General features: G+C 46.6%; 1 protein-coding gene across 1 annotated transcript in view; it reads left to right on the top strand.

Moving 5' to 3' along the window:
* Positions 1–20,952, top strand: part of PARD6G (par-6 family cell polarity regulator gamma) — a 105,799-nt gene that overhangs the window by 35,269 nt on the left and 49,578 nt on the right. The window contains exon 2 of the mRNA XM_029221339.1: positions 759–981. Within this exon, the coding sequence (XP_029077172.1) occupies positions 759–981 (223 nt within the window). The remainder of the gene's footprint in view (positions 1–758; positions 982–20,952) is intronic.

Here is a 20,952-nt window from a genome sequence, read left to right on the forward strand (position 1 = left end):
GGACAGTCGGCCATGGGAGCTGACCCAGGGTCCTCTCCTGAGATCGCTGGACAGTCCGGCCATGGGAGCTGACCCAGGGTCCTCTCCTGAGATCGCGGGACAGTCGGCCCATGGGAGCTGACCCCTGGCAGGTGGCCTGGAGGTCTGCGGGCAACTCTGTGGGCATCTGAGCCAGAGCCAGGGGCTGACAGGAAGGAGGTGGGCCCTGCATGTTTCCTACAACAGGAGAGTGAATAGCATCTCTTTTGAAAAGACCTGCTCTGTCCTTTTGGCCAGTCCAGAACCCATGCTCCTGCCCCAGATATTTGTGAAGCATCTGATCCTTTTGAAGTGCAGCTGTTTGGTCTTTTTAAAAATGCAAATCATATCAAGTCGTTTCCTTCCTTAATGTTACAGTTGTCCAGGACTTCCCATTGCCCTTAGGAAAGAGTGCAGAAGTTGCAGCTGGCCTTGGCTTCCCTTCCACCTTTGAGTGTCTAAGGCTGCCCCGGGCTTGCGCTGTTGCCTGGGCCTGAGATGCGCCCCAGCGTCCTCAGAGGAGGTGAGGGTCCCCCACAAACTGAGCTCCAGCGCCTGTCCTGCACTCAAGCGAGCCGGTCCCTCCCCTCAGGGCTCGCATAGCCCCGAGGACTGGGGTGTTCGCAGCTGTGTCCCAGGCCTCCTGGAGGCCCTGTAAGTGCTCCTTTGTCAGGCGAACGAGCCACAGCGCTGCTGCCCTTTCCCTGCTGTCCGTGGACCCGCTGTCTATTTCGTTGTAGTTTGGAGCCGAGTTCCGAAGGTTCTCCTTGGACCGACAAAAGCCTGGAAAGTTCGAAGACTTCTACAAGCTGGTTGTGCACACCCATCACATCTCCAACACCGAGGTGACCATCGGCTACGCGGACGTGCATGGCGACCTGCTGCCCATCAACAACGATGACAACTTCTGCAAGGCGGTCTCCAGCGCAAACCCCCTGCTCAGGGTCTTCATCCAGAAACGAGGTACCGAGGAGGCTGAGCTCGTGCTCTTGCCTGGCACTCATTTAAGAAATAAATGCAGTTTTCTATTTTGTCTGTCATTTCAGAACCATGTTATTCTGCTTTCTAGCCTTTGGTGGGAGACTAAAGAAATTAACATCTGTTTGGTCGACGTTAATTTCTTAGAAAGGCTTAATAATATTTAAGCTGCATTTTCCACCTGAAATCGTGTTGACTTATGATTTGTAAATACCGAGGAAAAATAATATCGATATTTTCAGTATTTTAACTGGATGCATTAGCCAGTAACCCAAGAGTGAAACTTAAGGTTGTTAGTATATGTTTTTCACTGTCTTCTTAGGGTTGAAAAAAATGTTAGCTTTAGATTGTAACTTTGGTTAACTTTTAGCTCTGAAGGCCTAGCTTTGCTGTAAGTAAGAACAATATCATTTTATGTGAGAATAAGTCACTAACACAGGTTAACGGCTGAAAGGTGGGGCACCCTGCTGTGGAGTCACTTCTCAGAGCTGCGTGTTAGATTTGTTTTATCGTCTCCGAACTTGGGAGAACCCTAACAATTCTACATAACGTACTGAAGAAAAGAGCCACCTGCAGGCGAGGCCTGAGGTTAAAGAAAGAGGTACCTTATGATTGCCCTGGTCACGACGTCCCTCCTTCCCTGAGCAGACCTCTGTGCCCGCAGCAAGTGCTGACCACCCCGGGGAGCAGCATGGCGGTGGGGACTTCCGGCGTAGGGGAGGAGAGAGAACGGTCTTAGCCTCTGGGGCAGTGGGGCAGCTTCACGGACACTAGAAGGGCGGGGCGCCCTCCAGGCTGCGCGAGCCGGAGCCAGGCTTGGTAAGCGTGAGACTGCAGGAGGCTGAAGTGCGGGCCCAGGTGCCTGGCTCTCTCTCCTCCGCCCGAGTCCCCACCTTTGCGTGACGGCGTTCGAAGCGTGCTCGCCCGCCAAGCCGTCCCGAGGTTGGGAGGCCGCACATGCCGAGAGCTCAGAGTGCTGGCCGGCAGCCCGTGCTCTGAACACTGGCTGCTGCTGTCCTCTGGTCTGTGGTGTTGGAAGGGAGTGTGGAGCAAGGGAACGGCAGGGGATCTGCTGACCTCACTTCGGGCTGGTTCCCTGGCGCTAGATCGAAAGCTGTGCATCTGCAGCCCTGGTTTAGCCTGGGTGTCCTGCTGACGGTACCGAAAGTCAACACAGCTGTCACTTCCTCACGGTGGCCCTCCTGTGGAGCTGCTGGGGCCGCAGGGAGCCCGCCACTCCTCACGTCGTTTGGGTGCCTCTTCTCGTCCGTCCACCCTCTCGGCGAGGCCTGGCCTCGATTGGCCTGTGCCCCCCCGCCGCCCCCATCCCCTTGTCTCTATTCTGCTCTCTCTGTGTTGTATCATCAGTTGCTCCCAGAGGCTGGCGCGTGGCCCAGACCCCACGTCCACAGCTCTGCCCTGGCCATCCCAGGTCGCGGCGGCGTCTCACAGGGTGCGGAAGGGTGAGTAGTGGGTGTGAAGCCCTGTGAGTGACGGACGTGCACACGGGCTCTGCCACCTGTGTAGGCAACAGGCGTCTCTGTACTGCTGCGTTGGGAGCACCGCCGCAGGCACTCTTGCCCTTTGTGAGGGCAGCCCTAGGGACACTTGGCAGCCTGTGCTGTCGAGTCACCGAAGCTCAGGTGAGGCGGGAAGCCGCAGGCGGGGATGTGCCAGCTTTCGCGGGTCGCTCGGATGGCTTTGCTGCTCAGCTTGCTGGCTCAGGCCCTGCCTCCTGTCTTTATTATTTTCTTTTCCTCTTTGCCTTGGCCTCAGAGGAACAGCCCGGAGTTTAACTAGCTGTCTTAGGGTTTCTAACCGTCCTGTGTTGTAAGGGTGCAGCCTTCGCCTCCAGCCCCTGCCTTTCTCTGTTAGGTGACGGCAGGGAGCTGCATTCATACCCTGCCCCCAGCACTTTCTCGCTGGCTCTACGACCCCCCACGCTAATGTTCTCATCTGTACAGTGGGAGAACCTACCTCAGGTTATTGTCAGGCTTCGAGAGGAAAATGTTCCTGATGGTCCCAAAGCCTGGCCCCTCGCTCCATCACTGGGGAGACTGGGGCTCTCCTCTCACTCTCCTCAATGGAGTCCAACTGTAAAGACTGCATCCCAGTGGGAGAGGCGAGGGCAGTTGTGTTTCTGTGGACGGCGGCAAGCAGGAGCCATCCTGGTGCCCTGCGTGTTCAGGAAAGACTCGCTAACCGTGTGAAAGGGGCTGTCCGTCACGGGTGGGGCAGAGATGAGGTTCCTCTGGAGGTGACACTCAAGTCCCATGTCCTTTTCCTACAGCGTGGGTCCTGAGATTTGGGTCACAGTAATGCCATCCTCATGATCTTACTGTAACCACACCTGGTCTGTAGTTTACTGAATAACTTTCTGTACATTGATGTGTATTGTAAGAGGAAATTGTTTGACCATCACAAATGAAGAGTCATTCTTCTAATAGATGTTGAAATAGACCCACAGTGATGTTTAGGAAAATGAATTTGTTTGCCACTTACTAATCCCCTCCCCAAACCACACAAAGACACCACAGTAAAACTACAGACCAACACCCCTTATGAATATAGATGTAAAAACCCCTCAGCAAAATACTAGGATATGGAAAACATGTTTCCGTGGTGGATGAATAGATAAACAGAATGTGGTATATACATCCAATGAGATATTATTCAGCCATAAAAAGGAACAAAGTACTAAATGGTCCAGACTGCAGTATGGATGGGAAAGAATGCCAAGTGGATGAAACAGCCATGGGTTATAGGATTCCATTTATGACCTGTCCGCATCCTGTGCGGATTCTGTGTTTGTGAACTCAGTCCAGTTTGTCTGTAACCCAACATCAGTACGCAGGGCCCTTTCACAATCGTTTGCAGACGTGCACAGGTTGCCAACGCATGTTCCAGACGAGGCTAAGTAGGCACTGCTTTGCCTGCTTGTTTCAGCTCACGCTGTGAACAAGCGTGCTTTTCATGGTCTATTTAATGCCACATTTTCCACATTTTTGTACTTTTTTGTTTTGTGAAATTGTATTAAAATACATACAACATAAGATTTAGCATCATAACCATTCTTAAGTGTTCAGCTCAGTGGCATTAAATACATTCACAGCGCTGTGCAGCCGCCACCATCCGTCCCCTTTGTAAAACTGAATCACTCTGACTTTTAAACAGTAACTCCCCATTTCCCCTCCCCCAAACCTGGCAACCACCATTCCACTTTCTGTCTCTAGGATTTTGACAACTCTGAGTACCTCCTATAAGTGAAGTCATACAGGATTTGTCCTTTTGTGCCAGCTCATCTCACTGAGCATCACGTCCTTCAGGTTCATCCACGTTGTAGCCTGTGTCACAATTTAGTCCTCCTTCCATTCTATGACGATACCACATTGTGCTTATCCACTCATCCGCTGATGAACACATGAGTTTCATCCACATTTAAGCTATTGTGAATAATGCTGCTGTGAACATGAGTGACAGATATCTCTTTGAGACCCTCTTTGAGTATAAACCCAGAAGTGGAATTTCTGGGTCACGTGGTAATTCTATTTTTGATTTTTTTTGAGGAACCCGCATACTGTTTCCCACAGTGGCTGTTCCATTTTACGTCCCCACCAACAGTGTGTAACGGTTCCAGTTTCCCCACATCCACACCAGCACTCATTGCTTTCTGGTTTTTGGATAATAGCCATCCTGATGGGTGTGAGGTGGTAGCTCATTGTAGTTTTGATTAGTGTTTCCCTGATTACTAGTGGTGTTCAGCATCTTTTCACTTGCTTAATGGCCATTCATATGTATTCTTTGGAGAAATGTCTATTCAAGTCTTTTGCCCATTTTGTACTAGGTTGTTTGTTTTTGGTTGTTGAGTTTTAGGAGTTCTCTATTTATCTGGATATTGATCCCTCATCAGATATATTATTTGCAAACATTTTCTCCCATTCTGTGGGTTGCCTTTTACTCTGTGGATTGTGTCTTTTGATGTACAAAATTTTAAATTTTTCCCAAGGTCCAATTTGTCTAATTTTTCTTTTGTTACCTGTGCCTGTGGTATCATATCCAAGAAATCACTGCCAAATCCAATGTCATAAGACATTTGTCCTATGTATTCTTGTAAGAGTTTTATAGTTTTAGGTCTTCAGTGTAGGTTCTTGATCCATTTTGAGTTAATTTTTGTGTACGATGTTAGGTAAGGGTTCAACTTTATGCTTTTGCATGTGGATATCCTATTTTCCAACACCATTTGTTGAAAAGACTGTCCTTTAAACATTTAGTGGTCCTGTCACCCTTGTAAAAAATCATTTGACTATATGTGAGAGTCTATTTCCAGGCTCTCTATTCTATCCCATCAGTCTCTATGTCTGTCTTTATCTCAGTATCACACTGTTTTGATTACTGTAGCTTTGTAATAAGTTTTAGAATCAGGAAGTGTGAGTCTTCCAGTTTTAGTCTCTTTTTCAAGATTGTTTTGGCTACTCAGAGTCCTTTGAGATTTCATATGAATTTTAGGATGGTTTTTCTATTCCTGCAAAAAAAAATAGCATTGGGATTTTGATAGGGATCACTTTGAATCTGTAAGATTGTTTTGGGTAATTTTGGCATTATAACAATATTAAGTCGTACAATCCATGAACATAGGATATATTTCCATTTATTTATGTCTTTAATTTTTTTCAGTAGTGTTTTAAGGTTTCATTGTATAAGACTTTCATCTCCTTGGTTGTTAATTTCTAAATATTTTATAAATTTTGATGCTCTTATAACTGGAATTGTTTTTGTAATATCCTTTTCAGATTGTTCCTTGCTTATAAATAGAAATGCCACTGATTTTATGTGTTGACTTTGAATCTTGCTACTTTGATGAATTCATTTATTAGATCTAACAGCTTCTCTGTGGAATCTTTAGGATTTTCTACATATAAGGTCATATCATCTGTAAACAGAGATTATTTTACTTCTTCCTTTTCAGTTTGGATGCCTTTTATTTCTTTCTGTTGCCTAATTGCTATGGCTAGACTTCCTGTGCTTTGTTGAATAGAAGTGGTGAAAGCAGGCATCTATGCCTTCTTCCTGATTTTAGAGGAAAAGCTTTCAGTCTTTCACCATTGAGTATATGTCTGCTGTGGGTTTTTCACATATAGTTTATTATGTGGAGGTAGTTTCCTTCTATTTCTAATTTTGTGAAGTGTTTTTATAATGAAAGGATGTTGAATTTTGTCAGATGCTTTTTCTGCATCATTTGAGATGATCATGTGATTTTTTTCTCCCTTCATGTTGTTGATTGATTGATTTTTGTGTTTAACCATCCTTGAATTGCAGGAAAAAATCCCACTAGGTCATGGTGTACAATCCTTTTACTTTGCTGCTGAATTCTGTATCCTAGTATTTTGTTGAGTATTTTTGCATCAATGTTCATAAGGAATGTTGGTCTGTAATTTTCTTCTCTTGTGGTAACTTTGTCTGGCTTTGGCATCAGAGTTATGCTGGCCTCCTAGAATGAGGTGGGAAGTGTTCACTCCTCTTCAGTTTTGGGGAAAGTTTGAGAAGGATTGGTATTAGTTCTTCTTTAAATGTTTGGTAGAATTCACCACTGAAGCCATCAGGTCCAGAGCTTTTTTTTGTTGGGAGATTTTTGGTTACTTATTCAATCTCATTACTAGTTATAGGTCTATTTAGATTTTCTGTTTCTTCTTGACTTAGTCTTGGTAGGTTTTGTATTTATAGGAATTTGTCCATTTCATCAGGGTTATCCAATTTGTTGGTGTAAAATTGTTTATAGTACTCTCTTATAATCTTTATTTCTGTAGAAATGGTAGTAATGTCTCCACTGTCATTTCTTAGTTTAGTAATTTGAGCCTTCACTCTTTTTTTAGTTTATCTAGCTAAAGATTTGCTGATTTTCTTGATCTTTTTGAAGAACCAACATTTAGTTTCAATGATGTGTTCTACTGTTTTTCTATACTCCATTTCTTTTACTTTTGCTCTACTCTTTCCTTCCTTCTGCTAGCTTTCAGTTTAGTTTGTTCTTATTTTTCTAGTTCCTTAAGTTGTAAGTTAGGTTGTTGATTTGAGGCTTTTCTTGGTTTTTAATGCAAACATTATAGCTATAAATTTACCCTTAGCACTACTTTTGCTGCATCCCATAAGTTTTGGTATGTTTATTTTCATTTTCATTTGTCTTTAAGTATTTTCTTTCTTCCCATGTGAGTTCCTCTTTGACCCATTGGTTGTTTAAAGGTGTGTTGTTTACTTTCCACAGTTTTGTGAATTTTCCAGTTTTTTGTTTGGTTTGTAACTTCATCCCATTGTAAACAGAGAAGATTCTTTGTATGATGTCTTTTTTAAATCTTCTATGACTTACATTGTGGCCTAACATATGGTCTGTCCTGGAAAATGTCCCATGTGCACTTGAGAAGACTATGTATGTGGTCGTTGTTTGGTGGAGTGTTCCGTGTGTGTCAGATCTATTTGGTTTATTGTATTAAGTCCTCTATTTCCTTAGTTATCTTCTGTCTGGCTTTTGTATCCATTATTGTGAGAGGGGTATTTCAGTCTCCAACTATTCTTGTAGAACTGTCTGTTTCTTCAGTTCTGTCAGGCTTTGTTTCATATATTTTGATGATCTGTCATTTGGTTTATAAATGTTTATAATTGTTACATCTTCTTGCTATATGAACCTTTTATTAGTATATAGTGTTATACTTTGTCTCTTGTAATCTTTTCTGATTTAACATCCATTTTATTTGATATAAGTATAGCTACCCCTGCTCTATTTTGATTACTCTTTGCATAGAATATCATTTTTCATCTTTTCACTTTCAAGCTGTCCTTGGGTCTGAGGTGAGTCTCTTGCAGACAGCCTATGGGTGGAACATATGTTTTTATCCATTCTGCCAATCTCTGTCTTTTGATTGAAGAGTTTAATCTGTTTTCATATAAGGTGATTACTGATAAGAGGGGCTTACTTCTGCCATTGTGCTATTTGTTTAGTATATGTCTTATAGTAACATATAAGACTGTCTTTTATGTTACTCATTTTTTGTAATCCTATCTTCTTTTGTGGGTTTTATTGGTTGTGAAATGTTTAACTTCACTTCTCATTTCCTTTTGTGTATATTATACAGCTATTTTCTTTTTGGCTACCATGACAATTGCATTTAACATCCTAAAGTTATAACACTAATTTGAATTCATACCATCTTACCTTTAGTAACATACAGAAACTCTGTTCTTTTACAGCTCTATCCCTACTGCTTTTGTTGTTGATGTCACAAAATTGCATCTTTTTACATTGTGTGCCCCCAGACGTAAATTAATAATTCTTTTAAGTGCATTAGACTCCTAAATTATGTAGAAAAGAAGATTTGGAGTTACAAATCAAAGTTACCTTAATATTGGCTTTACACTTATAATTGTTTTCTTTTTTTAAAAATGTGTTAATGTTTTGAACCATGTAGAAAACAAAAAGTCCAGTCTGGGGCTTCCCTGGTGGCGCAGTGGTTGAGAGTCTGCCTGCCGTTGCAGGGGACACGGGTTCGTGCCCCGGTCTGGGAGGATCCCACATGCTGCGGAGCGGCTGGGCCCGTGAGCCATGGCCGCTGGGCCTGCACGTCCGGAGCCTGTGCTCCACAATGGGAGGGGCCACAGCAGTGAGAGGCCCGCATATAGCCACAAAAAAAAAAAAAAAAAAAAAAGTCCAGTCTAAAATGTTGTTACAATACTATAGCATTTATAATTACCCATATATTTAATTTTATAGAGATCTTTATTTCTCCAGTTGGCTTTGAAATTCTGTCTACTGTCCTCTCATTTCATCAGCAGGACTCCCTTGAGCATTTTTTGCAGGGCAGGTCTAGTGGTAATGAACTCCCTCAGCTTTTGTATATATTGAAATGTCTTGATTTCTCCCTCACTTTTGAAGAACAGTTTTACCGGGTATAGGATTATTCATTGACAGGTTTTTTTCTTTCCACGTTTTCAACACATTGCCCTTTGTCTACTTGCCTCCAAAGTTTCTGATGAGAAATATGCAGATAATCTTATTGAGGATGGCCTGCACGTGATGATTTTGCTTCTCTCTTGCTGCTTTCAAGACTCTCTATTTGTCCTTGGCTTTTGAAAGTTTGATTAAAATTTGTCTCAATGTGGGTCTCTTTGAGTTCATCTTATTTGGAATTTGCTGTGCTTCTTGAATTTTATATTCATGTCTTTATTCAAATTTGGAAAGTTTTCAGCCATTCTTCTTCAGATAGTCTGCTCTTTTCTATCTCTCTTCCTCTTCTGGGACTCCCATAATACATATGTTGGTCCTCTTGATGGTGTACCACAGGCCCCTTAGGGTATTTTCTTTTTTCCCCCCCAATCTTTTGCTTTCTAGTCCTCAGCCTTGATGATTTACATTTCCCTACCTTCAAGTTCACTGATTCTTTCTTCTGCCTGCTCAGATCTGCCTTTGAATCCCTTGAGGGCATCTTTCAGTTCAGTTATTGTACTTTTCAGCTCCAGGATTTCTTTTTGGTTTATTCTTAGGTTTTCTGTATATTTATTGATATTTCCATTTTGTTCATACTTTTTCTTTACTTTCTCCACATATTCCTAAAGTTATTTGAGCATTTTTAGGACTGTTGTTTTAAAGTCTTTGTCTAATATATCTGCCATTAAGTCTTTTCAGGGACAGATTCGGTTGAATTATTTTCTCCTGTGAATGGGCCATACTCTCTTATTTCTTTGTATGCCTTGTGATTTTTTTGTTGAACACTGGACATTTTAATCTAATAACATGGCAACTCTGGAAATCAGATTCTACCCCTCCCCCAGGGTTTGCTGGGGGGTTTTTTTGTTTGTTTTTTTGGTTTTTTAAAATTATTGTTGTAGGCTTTCTCTGCTAAGCCATCAGCATAAGGTGTAAAATTAATAACTTCTGAGGTCTTTTCTGAGACTTCCTTGGGTACGCACAGTCACTTTCTGGTTTTCGCAGTTGTTTTTCAATGTCCTAGTCTTTAATGTCTGGTTCATGAAAGGGGAAAAGAGAAAAAGACGGGATAAAAGGGCACTCAGTTTTGAAATCCCCTTCAGGTCACTTCAGCTTCTTGGGGAGGGGTTTGCAACAGTGGGGGAAAATGTAACAACAATGGCCACCTGCCTCTGGCTGCACCTTTGCGATCAGACGCAACAGTCAGCATCAGAGCACAGATTCCTGGTATTTGCAGGGCAGAGTCCTCTTTGCCCACCCTGGCTCCTGCAAGCTGCTCCAGACATACATGCAGAGCTGCCTGCTGTGTGGCTGGGGGTGCGATGGGTGGGTGCTAAGACCTGAAATGAACCAGAGTTGAGGGCAGTAACCTTCTAGTTCTTCCCCTTGAAGTCGTGAGCCTTCAACAGCCTCAGATTTCCAAATTAGTTACCCCAGACAGGTCCTGCCATTGTTGTCCAGGTGGGGGGTGTCCCTGGTGCTCCCTTCTCTACCGTCATCCCAGAGCTCTCCTGTGTGTGCGTGTGTGTGCGTGTGATTTCACATAAAATTGCTCCAAGCATAGTGCCAGAGTGCTGTAGGGCTTCTCTGAGCCCAGGGTGCATGGGATGTGCTTTACTTAGAAAATGCTCTTGGCCATGTGTTTGATGTTAATGAATCAATAGTATATATGAAATCAGGCGTCTTAACCAGAAACACACTAACGCAAGTTTATTGCTCCGTGGATGAAAATGTTGTGATCAGAGGCTCACAGGACCCTGTATTTCCTGGCAGCCATGGTTCAGTGTTCAGTAATGCAGTGTTCATGGAGACTGTGAAACGTAACTACTGTGAATAACGAGAATCAACTGTATATGAAAAGTCTAGAATGGGCAGTCTGTAGAGACAGAAGGCACATTCATGAGGGTGGGAGGTACAGGGTTTCTTTGCTGGATCATGGAAATATTCTGAAATTCGATAGTGGTGCTGGTTGCACAGCTCTGTAGATATACTAATAACCATTGAATTATACTCTTTAAATGGGTGAACTTTATGGGATGTAAATTATATCCCAGTAAATTGTTAAAAATTAAAAGTATGAGATTCAAACCAGACTCTCCTGGATCTGAGTCTCGGCCCTGAGTGAAGTCATCTGGGCTCATCTCCAGCCTTTATTTCCAAACTTCAGCCATCCTCAATCCGTGTGAATACTTTGACTTTTTAACTCATTTATTTGTACAGGTTTTTTTTAAATCGTCTTTTCCCCTGGTAATAGGGACTTTTTGTTCTTCGCTGTGGCCTCAGCTGTAAGCACCACCTGCTGTCCTGACGCACGGGCTTTGGGACTCAAGACAGCGCTCAGGACACCCAAGTGGCTCCCAAGGGACTTCCCTGGCTGCCATCCTTGAACTCATTGGGAATGTCGGTGGCAGGCACAGTAAAATTAGCAGGACCTGCAACATTGTTACCGGTAGAAATCACAGATAGCGTTTTCATATCATGTGATCACATCAGCCAGAGACCTTGAATATCGTTTACAGTGATCATTATTTCTAAATAGTACAGATTGTTATTGAATGCATTAGTGAGAAAGCATATGTAGTATCCCACACTTGCTTTGATCATTGCCTTCAAAGTAATTTCTTTCTTTTGTCATCCCATGTCTCTTAGTTTATGCATTTAAGAACATTATTCTGAGGAGGAGTTCCCAGGCCTCATCAGATTGCTGAGGGTTCTTGGGGCTCAGAGTTAAGAACCCAGCTGTAGATAGTCTGCATTTGGGCGCACAGACAACAGGCCAGCGATGACTGGGATTTTGTCCTCCTGGGACCCACTCAGGGGCATTTGTGTCCACAGGGGGCAGAGAACCACGCCTTTGGCCTTCACATCTGCAGACTTCTTTCCTTCTGCGTTTAGTAGACTTTGTCAGTCCTCTGTCCTGGGCTGGCTGCTGTTACCAGCTGTGGGGTTTTTCCCTTGGGTGAATAAAAGATGTCATTATGCCTTTCACTTTAATGCTTTGCCCATTTAAGGGAAGAAGAAGAGCCGTTACCAGGATGAAGTAGTCACAGTGGGGAACCTGGACCACAGATCCTCTCCATCCCCTGCATACTCCTTTCCTCCCCGAGCTTGCAGGAACACTGGGGAAACCGGCCCAAGTCAGAGGGAATGCAGGACGAGACCAGCAAAGGAGCTGGGAGTCTATTTTTAGCAGAATAAACAGGAAGTGCAGACACTCACTTGTCACCACTTACCCATCAAATAAACCCTCCCAATACTAGCAACCCCTGTGTTCTCATCACTTAAGAGATGCCCTTTACCCCCAGGTCCCAGCCCAGGACCAGGGGAGGAACGCTGATGGAATTTCAGTTGCTTTCTGTCCCTGGGGTAAGGGGCCTCCCAGGGTGTCGAGGAGGCTTGTTGAAGACAATTATACCAAAAGATTTCCAGCACAATTAGAGGGCTCTCAACTATTTACTTTTAAAATAAGTGTAAATATTGCTCATTTACATGTGTCTGTGAACTGCTCTTGGCATTCTAGCATTCTTTGGGGTTTCTAGAATGAGGAAGACACATTTTAAAACTTTTGACTTATCAGAAAGTTGCATGACTCGGGGCAGGGTGGGGAGGTAGGGGTATTTGCTTGTGATGATACTTAAGCGTGTTGCCTGAAAAAGTAATTAAGGGAAGTTCTTCAAAGTAAAACGTTTAGAATCATTGAAAATTTGGTTATAGACACTGGCAGACTCTTAAAAGTATCAGGCCTGCAAATTCTGCTTATAAACGCTTTCCTTGGATTCGTCATTAATTAGCAGGAGGCGTGTTTGGCTTTTACGTTGGTGGCTTACTGCTTAGCAGGAAGCACTCAGCGGGTCTAACAGTTTAGCTGCCACAGCTGAATCTCTCTGTTTCTCTCCCCGTTTTACTCTCTTTCCTCAGATGCTGCCTAAGGTTTTGAGGCTGTGTGTTGAGGGCAGGGTAAAGATGTAGTTTGGCTGAATTAGCTTCATCTATGCGCCCACACATATAGGAACAAGTGTGTGAGGAGAACCTGCAGTTAAACACCCCTCTGCTCTGGGATCTTTTTCATGAGACACATTTGCTGTTTTAATTGTCACTGATTCCTGGAAGTTCGTGTGTTTGGAGAATTTCCTTTTTTTTTTTTTCCAACTGTGAAAAAGGGCAAAAACTCTCCCACTGCTCTACCGTGGGAACATGCAGAAAACAAAATGCCTGAAGCCGGTGTTCACCCCTGGAGTGGGAGTGGATGGGGGGAGAGAATGTGCTGATGTAGCTCATTAAAAAGCAAACAAAGCCAGAGCCGCCCACCGTCCAGAAAGAGCTTGTCCTGGAAAAGCTGGCCACTCTGTGCAGGCACTGCCGGGCAGCCCGGGCCTCGCCGTGTCCTGGACGTGGCTCACTCCACCCATGTCGCTCGGTCTGCAACTTCCCCTCCAGTTGGGCCTCTGGGAGGGAGGGGAGAACATCAGAGGGTGATTTTATTCTCTCACTGTCCCACAGAACACCTTGTGTATAAACAGTGAGAGTTTACACGGATGGAATTTTGCATTCTCCTCTTCCCTTATTTATTTGAGAGTCATATGTACTTTTTATGTATTCAAGCCCATAGTATACTAACAATTTGGATTCTTTTTGAAATCCTTACATATCATAAACATATCCTATGTCATTAAACCCTTTGTGAAACTTTTGTTTTAAAAGATGTTTTTTCTGTTTATAACGTATTTGTAAAAGAAAATTCAAACAACATGGAAATAACTTCACCGCCCTGAGGTGACCATTGTTAGCAGTTTGGTGAGCCCCCTCCAGACCCCTTGCTGTAGATACAACTAGTTGGATATAGTTTCACATAAACAGAGTCATAATACACATACTGTAGAAATTATTTTAGCCTAGCATCACTTTTTTTTTTTTTTTTTTTGCGGAACGCGGGCCTCTCACTGCTGTGGCCTCTCCCATTGCAGAGCACAGCCTCCGGACGCGCAGGCTCAGCGGCCATGGCTCACAGGCCCAGCCGCTCCGCGGCATGTGGGATCTTCCTGGACCGGGGCACGAACCCGTGTCCCCTGCATCGGCAGGCGGACTCTCAACCACTGCGCCACCAGGGAAGCCCCTAGCATCATATTTTTGACTCCTTGTAGATACATAGATATACACCATCTTTTTAACAGACATAGCAGTTGTATGAATTTAACAAAATGTAACCAATCCCATAATAATTTATATTTAAACTGTTCCAATTTTTCATTACAATAAACTGTGTTATACCATTTTATGTACATGTCAGATTCAGGATTAATTGGTAGAAATGTTCTTGCCGGATTAAAAGGCATGCGTATCTTTAAAGTATATTTTTGCCAGTGGACCTCTCTTTAGCAGGGCATTAGAATGACATTTGAATTGGGTCTTTTTAAAACACATCTTTGAAGGCCGTTCTTGTGTGGCATGGAAGCTCGTGAGCTTTGGATTTACCGTCTTGAACGCTGCAGCAAAGGCCAGTGAGGGGCTGGCGAGTGGTGTGGGGGGAGGGCTGCCCTCCTGCTAGGACGGCAGCCGCCGTGGACTCGTGAGTCCCGTGCCTTGCAGGTCCCAGCCTGCCCCCGCGAGCTGATTATCCTGCTCCAGACTCCTGAGCTCAGGGAGCCCCTCCCAACCTGGCCTCCCTGGGTGGGAGCTGAAGACCCGCAGGACGTGAGCTCCTGGGGGGAAGCCGCCCAGGGGGGCGGACGGTACCAGCTGAAGCCGTTTGCTTCCACGGAGGCCAAAGGACCGTGTGGCTGAACGTGGGCGTCGTATCGTTTCTTTCCTGTCTTCGATATCAGAGTGCCTCGTTTGTGACCATCAACACGTGTATTTAAGCCAGTTCTCAGTGAGGACGAGCTCAAGGAGTTCTGCTTTGATGGGAAATAAGGCCAGGAACGGAGGCACCGTTTGGGGCTTTCTTTTCATGTTTCAGCTGATAATCCTGGTTGTCAGGCTGCCTGTGTTAGTAGGATTTCTTTTTTTTCTTTTTCTTTTTTTTAGCAACTTTATTGGAGTATGATTGCTTTACAATGGTGTGTTAGTTTCTGCTTTATAACAAAGTGAATCAGTTATACATATACATATGTTCCCATATCTCTTCCCTCTTGCGTCTCCCTCCCACCCTCCCTGTCCCACCCCTAGGTGGTCACAAAGCACCGAGTTGATCTCCCTGTGCTATGCGGCTGCTTCCCACTAGCGATCTATTTTACGTTTGGTAGTGTATATATGTACAGGCCTCTCTCTCGCTTTGTCACAGCTTACCCTTCCCCCTCCCCATATCCTCAAGTCCATGCTTTAGTAGGTCTGTGTCTTTATTCCCGTCTTGCCCCTAGGTTCTTCGTGACCTTTTTTTTTTTTTCTTAGATTCCATATATATGCCTTACCATACGGTATTTGTTTTTCTCTTTCTGACTTACTTCACTTTGTATGACAGACTCTAGGTCCATCCATCTCACTACAAATAACTCAGTTTCGTTTCTTTTTATGGCTGAGTAATATTCCATTGTATATATGTGCCACATCTTCTTTATCCATTCATCCGATGATGGACACTTAGGTTGTTTCCATCTCCGGGCTATTGTAAATAGAGCTGCAGTGAACATCGTGGTACATTACCCTTTTGAATTATGGTTTTCTCAGGGCATATGCCCAGTAGTGGGATTGCTGGGTCGTATGGTAGTTCTATTTTTAGTTTTTTAAGGCACCTCCATACTGTTCTCCATAGTATTTCTCTTTGAAAACTCTTTTTAAACGTAAAGCAACATACTCCTCAGGTAATGTAACAGGGCTGTGTTTCTGTTTCCAGAGTGGGTGAGGGTTATGTGGTGTCACCTGCTTTTAGAAGGGAGGGAATCTTTGGCCTTCTGAAGCATCCCAGCCTGTAAACTCTGCACCCACACCCCAGCCTCCCATGTGTGCCTGAGGCCTTGGAGGCGCTCAGAGCCTGGCACTCAGGCATCTCCCATGGGGCCCACCTGTGTTCAGGCCGGCAAGTGGTCATTCCTTCTTGGGCTCGCTGAATCTCACGCCCCCCCCCCCCCCAGTGCTGCGGCATGCAGGTTGGGTCGTGTTCCTGCTCTCTGGGTGCAAGTTCTACTGGGAGGCATGTTGCAGGGAGGCATTGTAGCCCCAGGGATGGGCCAGCTGCTGCAGGGCTGTGCGGGTTGCTCCAAGGCTGATGGAGAGCCGTGGGGAGGTTGAAGCAGACGCCCTGTGTGAAGGGGCCGAGGTGCCCTGTGGGTGGTGCCTTGCCCACCGCACCTGCTTCCCCTGCGGCCCGAGGGAACCCGTGCCCGCTGCGTGTTCTGGGCCACACTCTCCGTGAGCTGGGGCCCCGCTCCTTTCCATCCGGAAGGCCTGCTTTGCCGAGCAGGCTGGCAGCGTCCCCTCAGCAGGTGTGCAGCTTTGGGGGAGGGCCCTGTGCCTGGAGTTAAAACCGGGTTTTACCGAGTGTTTCTGAAGGCCAGCAGATCGAGAAGCGCCAGCCCCCGTGGGCCTTTGTAAGCAAGGGGTTAAGGTTGAGCTTTCCTGGCCCTTGTTGGGGATGGGTGTCCACAGGTGTCAGCACAGAGATTTTGGAGAGGTGACCTGGCCTCGGGCAGCTTCCGAAAGTCAGGTCCTTGCTTCATTCCCCTTTGATCCGGATAATGGTTCCTAGGTCAGCCAGCCCTAACTCTGCACTGGAAAATGCAGAGCCCCTACTAAAGATGTGGCTTCTAGGCCATCATTCATAATGGTCACAGAACTACCAGCTCTTTGCTGACTTACTCATTCGGCTAACATGATCTACTGACAGGCTCACCTCGCTGATGGGCACCTGCTCTGTGCTCAGCACTGCCAAGTCCTGGGGCACAAGGTCAGGTCGTGGCTCCTGTGCTAACAAGGGACCTGCAGCCCCACAGTCTGCTGTGAAAACAGCGACCACTCAGGGGATTGTGCTTCGGGAACTGGGAAGAACTGCATTAGGTGGAGAGTCCAGGAGGGCTTTGTGAAGAGGTGGTGCCAGAGCTGAGCGTCGACTAAAAAGCGTGTGCAGGGTCACGGGAGAAGCAGGAAGTTGCGGGGGCGGGGGGGCTCTGTTTCACAGCGCCAGGCTGAAGTCTGTGACGGGAGGAAATGGTGGGAGGTGACCAGGGGTCTCTGAGCTCCAGGAGAGCCTGGGGATTGCGTATCCCCACCTGCAAACAGGAGGAGCTCACTCGTAAGCTGGTGGCTACGTTAGTGAGCTTCTGGCCAAGGATGCGGTCAGATGACAGATGCCCCTCAGAGCTTGCAGATGAGAGGAGGGGGCACATAGGAGAAGCCCTTCAAGGTCTTGATAAGATCTGGGGACCAATCGCACATCCCTTGGGAGATCTATATTCCAGTTGCCTTCAGTCGAGACCTTTCTTTTTAGCGTGTTTACAAAGTGGCTGGCTAAAACATCTTTTGCGTAGGTGAGAAGTAGTTGATCGGTATTAATCTATTTTATTTTTTTTATTTTTGGCTGCAGTGGGTCTTTGGTGCTGCGCGCAGGCTTTCTCTAGTTGCGGCGAACGGGAGCCACTGTTTGTTGCGGTGCGCGGGCCCCTCATGGCAGCGGCTTCTCTTGTTGTGGCTCACGGGCTCCAGGCGCGCGGGCCTCAGTAGCTGTGGCGCACGGGCTTAGTTGCTCCACGGCATGTGGGATCTTCCTGGACCAGGGCTCGAACCCGTGTCCCCTGCCTTGGCAGGCGGATTCTCAACCACTGCGCCACCAGGGAAGCCCGGTATTAATCTTAAATTGTGTTCTTTTAAGCATTTTGCATTTGACACGTTTTTGCTAGAAAAAAGCTCCAGGTTACTCAAAACAGTGAAGTCTTCCCTCTTAACTAAAGGCTAGCCCATCTAACCTACACCTACCTGTATCCTTAGGGTCACTGGGCTGGGAAGCTGTTTATGTTCCCGTTAGTAGTCATTTTCAGTCCAAGTAAATGCCACTCCATTTGGAAGAAATTCTTTTGGGGAGAGAATGAAGACGGCTGGAGGAGAGCCTGCAGTTGGTGTGGGCCCCATGGAAGCCCCAGGGAGGAGACTGGACCCCGGGTGCAGCTCCCATGAAAGCACAGCCCACGGAGAAGCTCAAGGACACTCTTGTGACAGGTTCCGCTAGTTCTGCGCGGCCATTTCTGTTTAAAAGGGCTTCTCATTGCAGAGGACAGCTGTGGAGACTGGAAGCTGGTGGCAGTCGGGTGGGCTCGTCTGAAGCCCACCCATCCGCTGTGATCTGTCCTCAGTGGAATTCACCAGTGAAGAGGAGGGGATCATTCTAAACAGGCAGCTGGAGGGGAAGAAGGACGCTCTGTTTTAGAAAAATGGTTCCAAAGCCCTGAATGAAATTGCTTTGGTGCCCCCTTCGTCCAAGGCCCTTAAACTCACAGCTCTGGAGATTTTTGCTTGCTGGTTTTTTCCTTTTTAACTTTCTTTCTTCTTTCTTCCCAAACTCTGGCCTGTCTTCCAGCTCTGCTGACTACTTCTCCATGTTCTGCCTGCCTGACCCCTCCTCTTGGTCTCTGTGGCTCCACCGGCCAGCCTGTGGCACCCCCGGTGGGCTGAGCTGGCCTTCTGCCTGTCACTCCCTCCTTCTGCCCACACACCTGGTTCAGCAGCTTAGAGGCTGGACTGGCCCCTGACACACAGCTCACGCCCCACAGCAGCTGCGAGCGTCCTCATCGCGTTTTTTGTTACCGCGCGTCATGGCTTCTCACGCCAGCATCTCGCATGTTGGCTTCTGTGTTTGTTTATGTCATTCCCCGGCTCAGTCATAGCCCGCTTGTTTCCCTTTAACATCCATTCCTTCCTAAGTTCCACCGCTGTTACCATCTTACTTGAGGAGTCCTTAAAAGTAATTCCCGTGTGCCCTGGGGACCACCTTCATCAGAACCCCAGGGAGGGGAGGAAGCTTGTGAGACACAGATTCTGGAGCTCGTCCCAACCCAGGAACCAGAACCTCTGGGGTGAAGGTCAGAGTTGGCTTCTCCAGTGACTCACGCACACAGCCTCAGAACACATATATCCCTTCTACTCTCAAGACGAATGCTCATTTAGCAGTTTACTGTTGACCAAGGACTTTGAAGCTATCACGTGACTGTCACAACAAACCAAGTTGTATAATTGTTCTCGTTTTGAAACTGAAGCTTCAAGAAAGGTTAAACATTCCAAATATAGTTCTCAACTGAAGTTGTTTGGAATTTATTTAAAATACCCCCTGGGGAGGGCTTATCTGGCACCTTTCAACAAAGGATGTAGAGCCGGTGACATCCAACCATTTCACTGTAATGGGTGTGACATGTGACTGTCCGCAGCTCAGAACAAGCAGTCAGCCTTGGGAACTGGAATTAAGACCACATTAAAGACCGTACTGTCTTCCCATAGCCAGGAGAATCGTTATTTAGAATACAGTAAACTTCAGTGGTACCTTAGTGCCAAGTAGTTTACCGTACAAATGATTTACCTGTACTAGTTTGGAGTCGAGAGATTAAAATTTCCATCATGAACTTTTTTCTTTTCCAGAAGCGTAAGCAAGGTTTGGATTTCCTCTTGCATAGTGATTTGTCTTCCTGTTTTTGCCCTGTGTCCCCGTAGTTTCCATCCTCTGCTGTGGGAAAGTGATTCAGCGGAGGCCACCATCTCTAGCGGGCCCCACCTGCACCCGCACTCTCGCAGAGCCCCGAGAGCCACTTCGTAGCATTTAGCAGATGCAGGCGGAGAATTAGGATGACACTGGCAGTTGGATTTGGAGCTGTTTACTCCTGTGTTGTTTTCTGCGGGGACGTGAATGCAGCAGGGTACGCCCTCTAGGCCCTGCCCACCGCCCCCCGTATTCCAGCAGCCCGCTAGAACCACGGACGGGGAGAGGCTGTGGCTGGGAGTTCTGTACCTTGTTAAACTGTAAAGGAGAGTGTTGATACAGTACACACCAACTAAGAAAGGCTGCTTTTATTGTGGTAAAACATAGGTACCATAACATTTACATTTTAACCATCTGTGAGTATGCAGTTCAGGGCTGTTCCGTACATTCACATGGCTGTGCAGCCACCGTCCACCTCCTGAACTTTTTCATCTCCCAGCTGAAACTGTACCCACTAAAACATTATGTGTTTTGGTGAGTTAAAGTCAAACGCCAAGAAGTACCTCCGTCCGTGTAAGTATGAATTCCTATAAAATGCCCATGGGGCACATCTATAACTGATGGTGTCTGTGGTCTTCTTAGAATTTCGGATCAAGGGGTGAGGGATTATACTTTTGCAAAAAGCAAATCGCTTAGGAAATCATTGTCGCTTGCTAGTGGCGTCATCGTGTCCCTGCAGAGACCCCAGGCCTTCCCTGGGGGCTGTGTCTGCGGCCCACCCTCATCCCTCTGGTTCCCATGCGCTGACCACGCCTGGACCGGAGGCTGGCAGTGAGGACCGGGCTTCTTGGACTTCAGGTCGCACGTGGAGAGTCTCAGGTTAAATTAATCCAGCTCCTCTGGACACGTCAGGGCATCGGCAGTGACTCAGAAGGGTCAGCCAGCCTCACTTCTCCTCCTCCTGCTTGGGACCCCTCTGAGTGGGGAAGTGCAGCATGCAGCGTGACGGGTGTCTGTGTGTTGGGGGCGGGATGCCCTCTGCCAGGGCGGCTGCAGCAGTGTGGCAAATCTGCTTCCCTGCAGACCTTTCTCCCCGCGCCTCCCAGACTCCGGTGAGGGGAGCCTGGAGATGGCCGGGCCCCCGTGGCTCCTCCTGTGGCTAACAGGCCTGGGACTCTCTTCTGGCGGACAGAATAGCAGGAGAATGGGGAGGCTGAGGCTGGCGGCCCTCCTTGCCCAGGCCGGTGTGCTGGTCGCGTCTTCCCGGCCCTCCCTGCAGCCCAGCCTGTCCTGGCGGTGGTGGACGCCGGGCGGTGTGCGAGCACGTCCTCACTCCCAGCCCCAGGAGCCACTGTCCGCAGCCTTGGGTGTGCTC

The sequence above is a fragment of the Monodon monoceros genome, unplaced genomic scaffold (assembly GCF_005190385.1).
Source record: "Monodon monoceros isolate NGI ecotype Baffin Bay Population unplaced genomic scaffold, NGI_Narwhal_1 Super_Scaffold_1, whole genome shotgun sequence".
Lineage (NCBI taxonomy): Eukaryota > Metazoa > Chordata > Mammalia > Artiodactyla > Monodontidae > Monodon > Monodon monoceros.